This window comes from Sciurus carolinensis, chromosome 8 (genome assembly GCF_902686445.1).
Source record: "Sciurus carolinensis chromosome 8, mSciCar1.2, whole genome shotgun sequence".
NCBI lineage: Eukaryota > Metazoa > Chordata > Mammalia > Rodentia > Sciuridae > Sciurus > Sciurus carolinensis.
Genome location: NC_062220.1, coordinates 22,366,184 through 22,383,235, shown reverse-complemented (window position 1 = coordinate 22,383,235; position 17,052 = coordinate 22,366,184). Strand labels below are relative to the sequence as shown.

General features: G+C 52.2%; 1 protein-coding gene across 2 annotated transcripts in view; it reads right to left on the bottom strand.

Moving 5' to 3' along the window:
• Positions 1–749: 749 nt before the first annotated feature.
• The window catches only part of Plxna4 (plexin A4), a 433,305-nt gene continuing 417,002 nt past the window's right edge, over positions 750–17,052 (bottom strand). For both annotated transcript variants that reach the window (XM_047561306.1, XM_047561307.1), the window contains exons 30-32: positions 16,272–16,484; positions 9,644–9,794; positions 750–7,539 (exon numbers count right to left, since the gene is read on the bottom strand). In XM_047561306.1, coding sequence (XP_047417262.1) covers positions 7,444–7,539; positions 9,644–9,794; positions 16,272–16,484 — 460 coding nt within the window. In that variant the 3' untranslated portion in view covers positions 750–7,443. The remainder of the gene's footprint in view (positions 7,540–9,643; positions 9,795–16,271; positions 16,485–17,052) is intronic.

Sequence of the window (17,052 nt, the reverse complement as noted above, 5' to 3'; positions counted from 1 at the left end):
GATGCCTGTGCTGTGCATCTACTCTGGTGTCCCTGTCTCTGCATCTGTCACCTGCAAACAACAGGGGCCACAGACAGACATGTGAGGCAGACAGAGGCAAGGCCTTCTTCCCTCCTCCTGACGTCCACTGCCATCCCTCAGACTCTTTTTCTCCCTATCTTGCTTCTACCCCAGGGCACAACTGGGTTCCAGATCATTACCCCCTATCAAAATATGGTACCATAAAATCTCTCACACTAAGGTGTAGCTTGCCAAGGAAGACGTGAAGCAGGGATGGAAACCGCTGTCCACTTTGGAACAGCTCTAATGGCTGCTGAGGGCTGCAGGGCTGTTATGATGGTCCAGAGGCTGAGTGGACTCCATGGGGAGGTGTCCACTGACCACACCCACTGGTTCACTCTGCCTGGCGCGATAGGGCTGCTGGCGGCCCTGAACGGAGCCTTTGGTGAAAGGATCCCGCTCTGGGGATTGAGTTCAGATGTGATGTAGCTGGAGAAAAGAGGTGACCTATCTGCACAGTGGGGGATGCCACTTACTTAGGGCCACCTTCTCCCCAGCCTCCTCCTGGCCAGACATGGAAAGAAAGAACCCAAATTGCAAACTGAATTTTTATTATTTTTTAATAAACTTTATTCTATATTACAAATAAGTTTTTTTTTGTTCTGAACTGCAAAATAGGAATGCCTTATATTTACATACACAGGTATACAATTAATTATAACAAAGGTACAGAAGCTTGCCTTTACCAAGTTACAACTGGGCTCCAATTTAAATAGCATAGGTTTTCTTTTTAAAAACTTTTTAAAATCTTTTTTTTTTTTTTAATCTTACTAGGATACTCTTCTTTAAAAATCAAACCAGAAGACCCTCTTCTTCACATGGATCTCATCCACCTGTCTTTGAGGCTCATTATAACACTGCTGTCTAAAGGTTTGCTTTGCTTTGTTCTAACAAAAGACCAGTGTTCAAGGTGGGAGCTTGATTTTGCAACAGAAGTGGGGTGTGGCTGGAAGGGGTAACTGGAACAGAAGTGTCCTGCCCTACCTCCTTCAGTGACCTCTCCGAGACTCAAAGACCTGTTGGTTCCTTAAACCACCCATGCATCCATTCCTGCTTCTCTTCCCCTCTAGCATTGTTGGGGGGGGGGGGGCTTAATTCTGGATCACCTGACCAGGCCAGTACCCCTTTTCTCCCCTCATACCTCAGCTTGCTGAGCCATGATTGTGGTGCCCTGGAGTTGCTGGTTGCTATGGTAACTTGGCAGGACCCTGTTGAAAGAGAGAGGCTGGTCCCTACCCTCTGGAATGGGAAGGAGGGCAGCTGCACCCAATCCCTCCTTCCCACCTCAGGGCCTGGAGGCCTTGTTCTCACTCAGAACAGCTGAGGCAGGACGAAGCCAAGACCTCAAAGTCCCAAGGACACCAGGCCCAGAAAGGGAGCAGTGGAGGGGAGGATTGTCCTCTCTAAAACATGAAGGTGTTGGTTTCCAAATGGAAACAAGAATCTTTGAGGTAAACTAGCTTTACTCTTAAGAACGGAAGGTTTAACAAGCTGACAAGAACGTGAGGGAAGGGAGTGGGGAGGACAGATGAGGACGCGTAGCCCGCCTCCGCCCTGGATCACACCGACTTCTGCACACGGAAGCACTCGTTAGTCCTGTTTGGTAAAGTGGTCTCAGTTTTGCAAGTGTCCTTTGGGTTGTTCCCTAACTGTATCCTCTGTTTTGACTTCTACTCTCATAAGGAACCCTTCCAAAATGTGCTTGAGTCGTAAGTTCAAAGTTACTAACTAAAGAAACCAGTGGAAGGTGAGCTGCATAGCCGGAGTCTATTTGCTTTTGCGTCCTTGGGGAGGGAGAACAAGGTCCCCCAAGCAGGGGCTCCCTGCTGTTTGAGGGAAGGTGTAGGATTCAGCAACTCTGGGGACATCTTGGAGAGCCAGGACCAGACAGAAGTCCAAGGAGGAGGGACTGCAGGCCAGGTGAGACTCTCCAACCAAGGACCCCTGCCCACCAGGACCACCTCTTTGTCTCTGCCAATACGTACAGAAAGTTCTTTTTTTTCCCCCCAGAAAGTTCTGTTAAGGAGTTTGTTTTGATTTGCTTGCCTTTGCTTTCTGTCATCAGTCTACTCAAAGAATTTAATTGAGGCTCTAATGAGTGTGTATTTTTTTTACAACGAAAAAAATCCCATATAATTTTTAAACTTGGACACACCCCCTAACAAAAAAGTAATTTTATTGGGGAGCAATGATTTGTAGTAAATTTTTTTTAAAAGAATGTCTCTGCTAATGTCTGAAACTTTTCCTGTAGCGAGTACTTTCCCAACGGGAGGAATGGTCCTTGCAGGTTCCCACTGAGGAGCACCGTGAGAGAAGAAGCTCTTGGGACCCTAGCCTCTCTCAGGAACTGCCTCTTAACTGTCACCTGTGCCTGTACCTCAGCTGACCACTTGTAAAATAAGGCTCTATTTGCTACATGCAGGATGCCTTGGGGTGAGGTGGCAGGAGGCGGGAGGAGAAGGGGTGGCATGGAGACTGTCCATCAAAAGTGCAGGGGAAGCAGAGAGAGTATTAGCAGCCATGGAGGATGCTTCCCCTGGCACGTCTCATCGGGGAGCTTCCTGACCCCTTCTTTAATAACAGGGGAGGCTGCCCCTGACTCCTGAGGCTCTCCTCATCCTCTTGAAAGTCACAGGTAGTTTTGTATGTCCTTCTTTCACCCCGGTAATTTGGACTTCACATTCACACCTGGGCTCCCTTCTAACTCTCACTCTTAAAATATACAAATAATCAACTACGAAACCCCAAATAAACAGTCCACAGCTTTTCTAAAAGGAAGAGTTCAGGGTCTGTCCCTCAGTCACCTGTCCTGAGGGGCTGGAAGGAGGCCCTTGAAATGAACAAGGAACAAGATGGAAGGTCAGGGAGGAGTCAGGACAGTGGGTTAGCTGGGTGGCCTTCTCCTGGGCATGGTGGTCCCTGGAGGTCACTCACTCACTCACTCACTCAGTCACAGAAATGCCCCTCAGAAGCCTCAGGAACTTGCTGAGACTGCTCACCAGGGTGCCATTTCTGGGCCTTCTGTGGCAGTGTGACTCCCTGTATCCATTCTTCCTTACTCCTGGCTCACTGTGAGGAGGGGAGACGGCAGCTCGTGATGACAGCAGTACTGGCCCCTCGCTTAGCTACACATCTGGTGGGCAGCCTGTGCAGGCAGAGGCAGTGTCCCCTCAGTCTTGGGGAGGAAAACAACTGGAAATGGGCTTTCCTTTTTAGAGCAAAGTGAGAGGTGTTCAGACCAGGAGGGATCACAGGACTGTCCAGGGCCCTAGAGACAGTGCCAGAGGCTTGCCTTTTGGAATAGGGGTCATTTGGGACATCATTGCTTGTGGCTCCTCTGATAGGGGCCTCACAGGGCCTTGGCTGGATGGGGGAGCCCCTATCACTCAGAGAGGCAGTTTTTGGGTGACCTGGGGCTGAGACGGTCCCAGAGGACAGACCTGTGAGTGCTGAGCTGCTCCTGTCCTAGACTTGTAAACAGCCTTGGGGTGGTGGCTCCATGTACAGGAGGGGCAAAGAGGGACAGGGAGGATGCTTGCTACCAGGGGAGGGGCCTGGTCAGAAGCCAGACATGCAAGGGAGCACGTGAGCACCAGGGACCCTGGAGATGGCAACATCAGGGCTGGGGAGGTACTGGGAGAGTATGTCATTAACGCCAGGCTGGGAGTGGGAGCTGAGCCTGAGGGGACAAGGACAGAGAGAACTTATCAGTCAGCAACTCCTGCTTCTCCCTGGGAACAGTCCTGAACAGTCTGTCTCAAACTTTAGGATTTATTGAAAGGACGTCTCTTTCTGGGTAAAGCCTGACTCAAGCATCCTGAGCTCACCCCCAGGGGTACCCTGGCTCACATGTGGGAGATGCTAGGGGCTAGCTCTGGCTGTATGACGTACCTTGGCCTGGGGGGGACACTTGGGTTATTCTCTGTCCCCAAACTTAAATCCATATTGAAAGACGAAGGCAAGAAAGTATTTTCCTGAGGAGGTAACTGACACATAGCTAACTTCACCTAATGCCCTCTTTGCAGTTACAAGAACTGTCAAGGACTCCCCCCACAGGGAAGCACGAGGGGGCCAAGCCCACATGTGCCCCAGGAGAAATGAGCAGCCTGCAGATCTCTTTCTCCATTCCTCCACCCACTCTTTCAAATTCAGGACCCCATCCAGCTCCCAGGTTCCCAGCCATCGGCTCTTTTCCCTCTGACTTTCAAAATCTCTGCCTGGCTTAGTTCTTTTGACCCTGTGGTCTCAAGGGAAAAAGGGCTCAGGGGGCAAGTAAGGGGGAGGTCAGGAAACTGCCTTTCTCCCCCGGTTCCACCTTCTACAGAACTGCGACCCTGCAAATTGACTTTGACATGGAGGGAGGACGTGAGGACACTTGTTCTGCAGGACTGCCTCTCTCTGGGAACCCCTGTGCCCTCCTGGGCAGCTCTCTGGGCATATGGCCTTCCAAGAGGAGCTGGAGAATCCCACAGGGAGCTGGGAAAGAAGATTCAGGGGGAAAAGAACAGTTTTTGGACAACATTGCCTATCTTTGCTTTTAAATATCTCACACTTGCACCAAGAAGCCAAACAGAAGAAATGGAGAACAAAAGGAAAGAAGACTCTTTTTATGGGCAAGATGGGTTGTGGCTCTGGGTGACCAGCCAATTTCACAGAGAATGTGAGTGAATGAAGCACCAGAATCACCCACACCGCCAATTAAAGTAACATCTGCCCCAAAGTCCTGCCCCAGGAGAAATGAGGAAAGTCAGTACCCCTGTCTGTCCTTCTCTCCTCTTTCTTCCTGACATTTATGTTTCTCTGAGGTGTTTGAAGGTTTGCTTATAACAAAAACAAGGGGGGAGTCCTATACCGACAACGTAATAATAACAATAATAATCATCAGGTAAAAAATAAAAACTTCAGCAAAAACCATGTCCTTTTTTCCCCCAACTTGTTCACTTATTTCCTCTAACTGTGCAAAACTTAAAAAATAAATCAAAATGCATCCAGACACACACGCACTCACACACAGCTTCCATCCAGCAAATCTGTGTTAAATAGGTTTGCGTCTCTCTCCTCCCAACCTTTCGTATGTGCAAAAATATTTCAGTGGCTGAGCTGCCTCCTCAGCCTGCCTCCCACATGCACCCTTTCTGGCCTGTCAGGTCCTGTGGCTTCTTGGGAGGAAATAAAAGGATCAAAAAAATTCCTCGCTTCCCACCTGGCCATTTGCCAAAACCTTTGGTTATTTATTTTTCCTTTCAAAAGCATCTTTGTCCATTCTCCTCTTCCTGGTTGTTAGGTTGCTTGTGTCTTTTTCCATTTGTCCTCTGAAATGCCATGAGATGCCCTGCTCTGGGTCATCAAAGTCCAGGCCTCGGAAGATGACCACCCTGATCGCCTATGGACAGGTCCCCTCTCCTCCCACCCACCAGCACGCAGCATAGAAAGCAAGTGTGGAAATGTCCTGAAGCTGCAGGACGAACTGATGAGCAAGGGGACAGAGAAGCAAAACACTTCAACATCCTCCTACATAGGACAAGAAATCTCCCGGAGCTCTCTGCCTACTCCTGGGGCAAACACGTGCGTGCACATGCGCTCACATACACGCACTTATTCATATTCAAAGGGGCGAAGGTACTTCAAAGCGCAGGATGCTGCATGGACTTTGCTGGAAATGACGTGGCTCCTTCCTCACTGATAGATGACAAGGAAGGATGTCGGATGCTCAGGGAGTGATGGCAGGACTGTGGGATCCTTATCAACACCATCTTCCATGATGCTTCTCCTGGTCTCCCAGAGTGATGGACAACTAGAGAGTATAGCTGCCAGAAGAGATTCCTGCTTATGGTGGAGACTGGACCACACAGCACCTAAGGTCCCTTCGAGAGTATAAGTTCCCAGGACCCACCACTAGAATAATTCTTGCCATGGCCCCTGCTTACCTAGTACACATTTCTGAGCACACATTTGCCTGACTGGCTAAAATGGCGTATCCATAGATGTAAGGATGAATGGAGAGATGGATGCTGGGGCTGTGGTCAGTTGCATGTCCCTCCTTCCATTTCCATTCAGGTCCCTTAGCTTCATTTTCCAGTCCCTCCCAGGCACGACAAGCTGGGGCCGGGGTTGGCTGGCATTGGTTGTCATGGTGAGCTGTGACTACTGAAGGGATCGGGAAGGAGAATGACTGAAGACACAGCCGAGATGGCCATGAAATGATTCCCTAGGAGGTCTGGGCAGCCCAGTGACAAAGTCATCTGCATAGCAATGGCACCAGATTCTGCAGGGGGGACAGGAACAAGACTGTCCACCCCGGCCTTCTGTGGAGTTCTCAAGGATGGAGGGGATGGAGCCTTGGAGACGGCTGGAGGTAGAATCTCCTGGATGCACTCTGCATTTCACGCTGACCCTTGGCGAAGGGCGACCAAGGAGGGTGGAGATGCCTTCTCTAGACAGCACTTAAGGCTCTGGCAATGGACTGGACCTATGACGATGGTGGCGACACATTTGAATTTGGGGGTGAATGGAGAACCACAGAAGCTGCTTCCATGGCGGATGCCACTCTCTTTCCGTTTCTCCCCCTCCACATTACTTTTGCTTCTAGGAGCCAGATTTGAAGGTTAGGAGCGTCTCCATGGTGGAATGTAAGTGCTATTCTTTCTCCTGCCTAGCTTGCCACAGGCAGGGAGGAAGGTGGGCAGGCAGGTCCGCATGGACACTTGGAGGGGCCTCAAGGAGGTTGGAAAGGGACAGGAGGCCTCTGGACATAGACCCAGCATGTGGGAGCAGCCCCCAGGAGCTCCCCTTCCTCACACATTCCCTGCTGCCACACGTAGGAGGCGAGGCCTGTCTTTTCACAGGCAGGAAGTGCCTCCACCACTGGCTGACCTCTTGGAGATGGAGGTGCAGGAAGGGCAAGCCATGTGATGTCTTCCGCGAAGATAATACTGAGCTCACTGCCCCTTCCCTAAGCCAAGTTTAGGACCAAAGTTGGGGCTCTCAAGCGGCACGTGACGTAGCAGCATGGAAACCTCCTCTGTCCACAGCTCCTGTCCACATTTGGGCCCTGCTGCTGCTGCTGTGTGGAGTCAGGAGCAGCTGGAAAGAGAGCCCCGCTCTGATGTCTTCTGGACAGGACCCTCCCCGTGGGCCTGGCCACCCCGGACTGACTGAGGGTTGGCAGCTTGGTCCAAGCGTGTTGGCAGAGCAACCGAAAGAGAAGGGATCCAGGAAGGAGGGAGAGACAGAGAGAGGCAGAGCGGGCGGGGGCGGGGAGACAGCGCTGCTCGGGGGATGCTGCTGATGCCAGTCGGAACTTGCACTTGGTAAAGATGAAATCTAGACTGAGGCACGGCTTGGTGTGTCCCTCCCTCCAGGGCGGCCCTGGAAGGACGGTTCTCAGCTGTCTAAGCTCATGAGGGTTATGACTTGTTCTAGTTTGTAGGCCAATTTCTGTTTGCCACACTGGTCATCATGGTCCAGAGGTCCAAGGATCTGTGAAAGGGACAAGAATGGAAGGGTTACTAGATTGGGTGTACTCATCTGTGATCTGAGGGTATACACAGACCATGTGGACGTGGTCATAAGGTTGGGAAGTCGGGTACTTGCAGAGGCACCCGCCACATTGCAGGGTAAGTGGCAACCTGGGTAGCTCAGGTGCAGGAGGCACCTGGACACGGGACACAACATGTGGGCACCCGGGAGCCCAGGATGCCAACACACACATTGTCGTGTCTGAACAACTGTGTGTATTCCATTGTTCACAAGAGACACCGATGGAAGGCAGAAGCTCTGTTGAAGATGCCCAGGGCCAGAGTCTACAGACACAACAGGTTCAAGGGCAGAGAGCTACATGTCTGATGGAAAGCGTGGGCTCCATGTCCAGTGGAATGTGATTTCACAGAAATGTGATTTCCCCCTGCTGCCTAAAAAGGAAAATCTTCCCCATCAGCTGCCTGCGGCCTGGATGCCCACATTTTGAAAACTATTTGGCTTAACTTTGCCTGTTAAGAAACAAATATCCCTAGAAGGACAAGGCCGTAAGCTTTACTGGCCATTAGGTCTGCCCAAGCTGTCCCTGGTGGAGGACAGTGGCAGTGTTGTGGTGCCTGTGGGTGGTCAGCCAGGATTCCGCGTAGCCTCAGGAAGTGCAGGATTGAGCAGCGGCTCTGCCAGTTTCCAGCTGGATGATCTGGGGCAAATGGTGATTTTTCTGAATGAACCCCGTTTCTACACTGGCAAAATGTAGGAGCGACTCATCCATCCCTGGTCTGCTCCAGTGCAGAGGACAAAGTCAGGCACACATGTTCAGGCCACAGGCGGCAACAGGCAAACAGGGCGGTGTGCATTGTGGTGGGGACCCAAGGGGAAGGGACAGGGGAGGAGGCAAAGAAGGGAAGGAGGAAGGAGAAGGGAGGCTCCTAAACTTTGGATTTTATACCAGTTAATGCATTTTTAATTGAGATTGAGCTAGAGTTGTCTACTTCTGAGCTGGCCAACAACTGCCATTTACTGATACCATCCTTTCATAAAAGCAGGACATTTTGACACCACAGAAGACAAGTGTGCTCGCAGGGTAAGGGACAGTCCTTGTCAAGATGAGGGAGTTGGACACTTACTCTGATGTATCACACACTGTCCTTACTCTCATGCCTTGCCACAGCAGGGGAGAACTTGCTCCTGCAGACTGGTTTCCAGGGTCTGTCCCCTAAGAGACTCTGCTGGTTTTTCTTTGATTTGAGGTTCACAAAATATACTGCTCAGGGCCTATAGGACACCAGGCTGTAGGCCTGCTGGGATGTCCTAGATCCTCCTAGACCCTCTCTGGGTGACAAGGCTGCGAGAAAATAAAGGCCCTGGCGCACTGGCTTCCATTCTTGTTACGCTCTTCCACAGTTATTCTGTGCTCAGATTCAGGGAATCTGGATTCCAATCCACTTGGTCTATACTTGCGTGGCCAATAGCACTGTTGTACTGACCAGAAAGAAGGCAGAGTCTGGTGATGGTTATCCCAGCTGGAACTTTCCAACGAGGGAACCCAACTAAAAGCACATTCCATTCCATTCCATTCCATTCTGCTCCTAGTCTGCTGTTTTTGGTCACTTTTATTCCTCCTTCTATTCAATTCTTTTTTTTGGCCCATTCTGTTCTATTTCTATTGCTACTATTCCATTCCATCCCATTCTGTTCATTCTATTCTACCATGTTCTATTCTATTTCTAGTCTGTTCTGGTTCTGTTCTGTTCTATTCTATCCAATACTGTGCCATATTATATGGCCTTCCCAGGGGAAGGTGCTGTTCAAAGAGAATTGGAGAGAGAAATGGGGGATATAAGAGGAATATTGGGAAGAAAATAAGAATAAATGAAAGAGACAGGTATTTAGATTCCTGGGAAGATCAGGGACTAAGGCAGAATGTATGGAATGGCGCCACCCTAGGGTCTCCGTCTTGCAGGCTGGGGTAGAGTCTCCCAGCAGAGATACGAGGGGTATATCTCAGGACTGGTCTTTTACACCGAGGCATGCGGGGCTCTTCCCTCTCTGCCCTCTTCCCCCCACCAGGCCTGAGCAGGGCAGGGCAGGGCGGGGCGGGGCTCACCTCCTCACTGTACTTGCCCACGTAGGAGAAGATCTCCGAGAGCGCGCTCATGGTGTTGAACTCGCTCATGTGCAGCCGGGACTGTTCCGCCAGGTATGCGTTCATGTCTTGGTCACTGATGGCCGGCATCTTCCCGATGTCTGAGTAATACCTGCCGAGGGATGGGGGGGGAGAGAAGCTGGAGTCATATGGGGACCACAGTGGTCTCTGCTGGCGGGGCTTCTGTGTGGGATCCAGGAGGAGCCTTCGCAGCTCTCGAGGACCTGGGGAGTGGGCAAGACATTGACAGAGGGCGGACAGAGGGGGTCAGGAGGAGAGGGGCATCTGCTTGGCTTCCAGCTGCCTGCCAGTGATACAGCCTGCCTGGTGTCCCTGTGATGCTCCCTCCTGCAGGCTCAGTCTCCTCCAGCGGCCTGAAGGCTCTTTCCAGCAGTTGCTCTTCTCTGATGTCCTCCGCTCTCTGGGGGTTAAGTGAGAGAGGGGCGGGGCTGGGGGCTGCTCAGAGAGAGAGGCTGGCAGAAGGCAATCAGTCACTGTCACTTGCAGCTGTGCACTGCTGTCAACTGGTTAATTAGATGCCAGCATTTACATTTTTAATTTCTGCAATTTGACATTTTATGCACCAGACCCCAACTCCCCCGCCAGAGGGGAGCCGCGTGGTTTCCTAATGAGGAACTGAAGACGGCTACTTCTCCCCTTTTCCTGCGGGCTTTGGGACTATAGATTACAACAAATGAGAACAGGTAACTACAAAGATAGGAAGGCAGGGCTGGCCCGGGGGCCTTGTGGTTGACCAGCCCAGCCCACCCTAGTCCCACAGGAATGCTGGGCTGGAGAAAGCTATTCACCCTAGAATCAGGGACCAGGAGGATGATTGCCAGGGCTGGGTAGGTAAGGCAAGCAGGCTCCTGGCACCAAGGTTAAGGAGAGGCATTCGCTCTTGGGGAAGTGCAAGGGCTGGTGACAGTGACAGGCCCTGGGAGTCCCAGGACTCAAGGTTGGATCAGATGAGCATAGGGGACATTCTTATCCTGTGTCCTGACCCTGTGTCTTTGCCGGCCCACACCCCTTGCTGCTCTGACCAGGACCTGTGCTTTTTCTCTAACTTCCACCTGTCCCCAGCAATTCCCAGGAGTTGGGTGACAAGCTGGCAGAAATGACACTCCAGGGCTCCTCCAGCTGTCAGCTCAAGGGCCAGCATTAGAATGATAGCTCCATTTGCCACCAGAACATTCCTGGGCAGGCAAGGGCTGGGATGGGCACCCTGCCTGAGCCACAGCCCTGTGGGGACTGCAGATCTGTCACTGGCTGGAAAACAGGGACGGCAGACCTGTCCTCTGGTGAGGGACAGGGCTGTCTGCAGGAACCAGGCTTGCACCACCTGTGGTGCCACCTGCCTCGAGGAACTGGTCACGTTCGGGCTGGCCAGGAGGCCTTGGCTCATGACATGTGCTGAGACAGGCGATAAGGATAAGGACATGACAACGTGGCCTTTCTCAGAGCAGCCTGAGAGCCCCGACCAGGACTTGCTGCCATCCTTCACCATGCTCTCTGTCCCCTGTGCTCTCTGTCCCCTGTGCCATCCTTCACCATGCTCTTGGTCCCCTTCCTGTCTGCAGAGCCTCACTTCCTGGTCCTGCTTCCTTTCAGTTCCTTTGCTCCATCCCTAGAAGAGCCTGCTGTCTTCAAGACCTGAAACCACCCCAAAACATCTCCCCCAGATACCCCGATACATAGAGTTTCGGGTGATTTAATGGCCATCCAGGTGTAAAAGTTCCAAGAGTCTCCATTCATGACCTCTATTTCTGGAAGACAGCAAATGCCAATGTCCCATTTTACAGCAGGAGACCAGGGATGGCCCTGGCCTTGCCATTCCCAAGGAGACATGAGTTGCTGTTCCCTCAGGCATCCCACACCTGCCGAGCAAGATCGGTCTGCCACGCCAAGGGTCATCTCTACGGTCTCCTTGGTGAAAGGATAGACCACGTTTCCTCTCACTTTCGGTACCATGGCCAGCAGCCTCAGCACGGCTGATAACACCGCCAGGTCCAGAGCTCCATCAGACAGTTCTACTCTGTCACCTGTAGACAACTAGAGCCTCTGACTGGGATGAAAAGCCCAGATCCCTTCGAGGGGACACAACTGTTATCAAAAGCTAAGGCTCCTGCCGCTTCTCTTCTCTGCCTGTGAAACCTTTTGCCGGTAGACGGATGGTTCTGTCAGGTTTTTTGCAAACAGCACCAGGGCGCCAACTGCTGCCTTTATGGCTCTGATTGTTGCCTTTATGGTCCACAAGGTATGGGGGGCAGGTTGGGGAGCACAGCCTCCACAGCGAAGGGACCCTGCCCCACAGGAAATGTGAGATGCCCAGCTCTCCCTTACAGTGGCTTACCCTGTACAGGCACTAGAAGCCCAGTTTACTCCCTCAAGGGGAATATTCGGAAGTGCGGATATATGACAGGGGAGGGAGGGAGGGAAGCAGAGTGGGCAGGGCCAGGGCCAGGCACGAACCTTCTCATCTGAAGCTGACAGGTGACACACTCTCCTGGACATGCCTTTGTTCGTCTCCCCCATGTAAGGTCAGGTCCCCACTGAGTAGTTCCAATCTCCCTCACTTGCCTTTGCCTTGAGGACACTGGGCTGGTCCAGTGCATGTCTGTGGCCCCACATCAGCCCCCAGGTGGATCAGTTGCATGGACGCATCTTCAGCAAGTTCTAGATGGGCTGAGCAGGGTGGCCATGGGCAGCTCCTGCCCTGGTGGGCGTGGGACTTGGAGTCCAGATGGCCTTTCTAACGCCATTACAGCCCCAGCCCTGCTGCTGCTAAGTGGTCCCATCCTCTATGCAGGGTTCGGCTAATGCCTTGAACACTGCCTGGTCCCCTCCAGGGCTCTTCCCAGGCCACCCCCACCAGCACCTGACAATGGCCCCAGGGGCACCTTCTCTACTGTGTGTACAGTTGCTTCCTTCTCACTTTTGTTGTGCTGGCTCCTGCCCTGGGATCCTCCATGGAGATGCCCCATCAATTGTGAAGAATGCAATTCAGCCCCATTAATGAACTTGGAACAAGTGCTCTCCTCAGCTGGCTGTGCATGGGGAAGGGAAAGGCCAGCCTGGACCCTCACACTTGAACCCTATAGGTGTGCTATTTTACAAAAGGGACTGGTGCTCTGAAATCCTGTAGGCCCCCTGGAGTTGGCCAGGGTCTGGCAGGCTGGAAGGCTCCTGGGGTGGGTCTGGGTCCGGGCACTGGCCTCAGCCAGCTCTCCTTGCTAGTTCCTTAGCCCAGGGAGGATGCTGCCTGGGGGCCTGGCGTCAGTTCCCAGGGAGGTGTACACAGGCAGGACCTGGGGAGCTGGGTTCTCCACTGTTGGCCAGTCTGCAGAAACCCTGGGAAAGTGGGATGGCAGGTCTCATCTCCGCCCTTAGGAAAATTCTCCAGTGACCAAGGAGATGACTTCCAATACCCCACGTTCTTCAAGAAGAAAAAAGAGTTGGCATCCCTCCAAACACCTCAAGGATGGAGATGCAGATATGAAAGACCTTTTGAGCCTGATACTCTGATATTCTGAAACTCAGTTCAAGGCCCTGCGTGAGTCTTCACCTGTGAATTGTTGGCTGCTGTCTTCAGGTCCAGCAGAAGGAGGGCCTCACTCCCAGAACCCTGGCTGAGCATGGGCCTGGCTGAGCACTGGTTGTATGTCTTCCTCAACCAGGAGCTGCAGGGAAGGGTCAAGTCTAACATTCCAATGCCCACCACACCTGCAACAAATCTGCATTTGGCCAGTGGGTGGACACACGGCTCAGTGGAATGTCTGCACCTCACCCCAGGTATTGCAGTCACCTTTCATAAGCTTGGATGGATGTGTCCTTAGGAGGCATATTTAAATATTCAAAATCTTAACCTTCTTCATGCCACGACACATGACAGAGAGCAATGCAATGTGTGGCCCACCCTCGTCCAGTGCTGGTGGGTCACCTGGGGCTCCATTCCCCTTACTTCCTCCAGGGGAAATCTCCCGACGGCCAGTGAGCGAGGCCAACGCTGCCCCAGGGATAACTCTGAAGCTCTTCCAAGTTAAAATGAGATGAAATCACTACCAAACTTTGCAGATTTTACTGCTATTGGTCATGAAATAGAGATTGCAGGCGACAGGGACACATGAGCTCACGGAGACAAGGCTGGAAGTCTGCTCCGTGAGAGCAGGTAGTTGTTAATGGAAACCAGGAGACTCTCCTTCCTGTTTCTAGATTTGGCCACAAGCAAAAGCCCAACAGGGCCATGAAGACAGGGAGTCTGTGGAGGGTCCCCATCCATGAGCATTACAGTGTGAGCAGAGGGGGCGTGGGAGGAAGGAATGGACCTGTTGGATCATCGCCAAGTGAAGAAGCCCTCAGCCCCATCTCTGGACCCGTCCATGCTGCTTTCTTGATCCCTCTGTCTTTCTACCCAGGCTCCCAAATGGGAGGAGAAAGGATTTGGGACACCAAGCAAGAGAAAGATGACTTTCCTGGGAGTGCCTGTGGTTGCTAAGAAACTAGTGGGATAAGAAATGGAAGCCATTACCCAAATAGTCCAACAGACAGGGCTCCTCATGACCTGCCGCAGCTGCATGACCCGGGCCTCACTTAGCACCAAGCTAAAGGAAGGTGATTCACCCCACAGGGCACTGGTCTCATGTCTGACTACCCAGCGTGTCCAGGAAGTGTCCTCTACACAGATACTTTATAAATGTTCCTGCCCCTCCCTGCCCTTGTTCCTTCCTCTCTGCCCAGGGCTCTGACACAGTGGCCCTGTGTCAGTGCAGAGGGGACCCAGAGTCCAGCTGCTGCCTCCTCCTCTTTCTCTGCAGAGAGCAAGCTGACCACACACAAGGGCTTGCTCCAGGCAGCCCTGCTGTGAGAAGAAAGCACCTGTGCCTATGCAGAGGTTGGTGACTTGAACGATCTGACATGAGGACAAAAAAGTGGCTCTCTCCCTGACGGCCAGGGTGCCTCGCCTATCACAGGCCATAGCAGGAAAGTAGGGGAGGGTATTGAAAAATAGAAGACAAAATAAAACCCTTTTAGTGACACTCTTTCACTGAGGTGTCCAGGGCTCCACCCCCTCTCCATTTCTCCCTCTGTACAAGAGAAGGTCATGATCCAGAATAAAGATGGAGACTGCCTTTCTCTGCCATGGGTAAAATGATATTGTTCATTTTGTCTTCAGTCACTAAGGCAAGAACAATTTCTGGTCTCTTACTCTTCAAAAGGGCACCAAAAGTGAACTTTCATCCAGGTTTCTTATCTTTACATTACTTGGAAAAAAGGGAAAGGTAGTCTAAGAGTACAACAGCCATGTCGAGATGTACAGGTTGTTCACAGCACAAAGATACTTGTATGAGAGCTGTGACGGAAACGAACTCCTCATTCAGCAAACTACATACCCTAGGGTGGGGCTGCATTCACCCATAGGAAGGAGCACCTTCCTTGATCTACCCAGAAGCACTGTGTGGTTGGCAGAGATTCTGTTTGAAAGCTTTACAATAGTAAGATTTGGGAGTTAGTAAGAGGCTTGGAATCTACTTTCACCTTGGCCATTGAAATCATCTTGGGCTAATTGCTTGGTCATCCTGTACGTATATTTCTTCACCTTGATGAGTAAGAAAGTAAGTTGTAGTTCCTGTCCTCTCACATTAGGGGACTACTGTGGTGAGTCCAGCGGCAGCTGGTCGCAGCTCAGGTGCTCGCACACGGAGCTGACGCGGCTCAGGCGAACCGTTACATCCTTTACCAGGAGCTGGCGGTGACTGAGCCAGGATCTGCAGCTGACAGGTGGGTCTGTGTCACAGCAGCGCTGCCAGACACAGTGATGGGAGGGGTGTGATGGCTGAGATGATGCACCAGGGTGCAAAGAGCTGGTCACGTGATGGTGAAGGGGCCAGGACAGTGGAGGCTGTCCAGAGGGTGGGGTCACCATGCCCACTGAAACCCGGCAGAATTGCCAGATGGATAGGAGGGACGGGTGGAGGCCTCCAGCCTTCCTGTGGCGAGACATTACTGGGCACCTTGCAGTATTATGATCACAGTGTGTGTGCGTGTGAGGCCTGTAAGCGTGTATGTACAGCACTATGTACAGGTGGGTAGAGCAGGTATGTATAGACAAATGCACCATGTGTGTGTCTGCATGTAGTATGTATGTACAGAATGCACGCATGGATTATGTATGGCACGTGTGTATGTATGGCATTTATGTGTGTGTATGGCTGTATATATGGCATGTATGTGTGTACAGCATCCATGTATGGCATGCATGTATGCATGTATTTGTGGTGTATGATTGGACATGTGTATGGCATGTGTTGTGCCTGTTTGGCATGTGTGTGTGCACAGCATGCATGTATATAGGGACTGGGAAGTCACTGAGAGCCAAGGGCTTCCAAACAGAGCAGCACAGCATGGAGGCAAGTCCTAGCCGAGTTCCCCAGTTCTTGTCCAATGGGCGACATCACTGGGGATGTGGAGTATGGCTGCCAATCTGCAGGACCAGTCCTGCGAGGTGCCAGCCTGGTATTGGGGAGGGCCTCCTCTGGGCTGCCTCTTCTAGCCAGGGGCCCTCACTCGGCTGCCTGGCTCCGACACTCACCTCTCCACCCAGTTCTTGTAGCTGGGGATGTCCTTGGCATAAAGCAGCTTATTGGAGGGCGAGTCCTTGCCCAGTCGGTGCTCCGATGTGGAGCAGGAGTCCATGAAGGTCTGGGCCACCACAGAGAGGCAGGCGTCCGTGATGCTGTTCTTATGGATGTCAAACACGAACTGCGGGTTCTTGATCATGTTGACCCAAAACCGCAGGGGCAGGCTGTGTGGAAGGAAGAGGCAGAGTCAGGGGTAACAGGCAGCAAGCTGTGGCATGGCCGGAGGGTTCTCTGGAGAATGAGAGGTGCATAGGGCACTCCTGGCACTCAAGAGCCTTCTCCAGGCCAGAGATGGGATGTGCCAGGGATGGGGTGTGGGGCTGCTCTCCTGGGTCCTGTCCACTGCCCAGGAAGCTGTAGAGGAGCAGGTGAATCATTCATGCACAGCTGCAATACTGAAAGGTACTGGGGACAGCTTGATACCCAGTTGTGATGCAGGACCCCGATCTTCCCTTTGGCATAAGAGCAGCCATGATGTGTGCTCGAAAGTGGGATTTCAACTCCATTCTACTGTCTGCTTAAGAGAACATCCAGTTGGCAAGATCTAGATCACCTGGAACCTGGGCTTCATGCCTGACCCTCTGCCATGGACTGGATGACTCGGCAGAAGCCACACCCTTCCTCCCAGCCTGGTCCGATTGGTTGCTTCCTGCCTGTGAAGGCCCTGGGGCTACCTGCAAGTGCAGCTCAGCGATTCTTCATGGCACATTCAGCCCCTTATCCATCCCAATG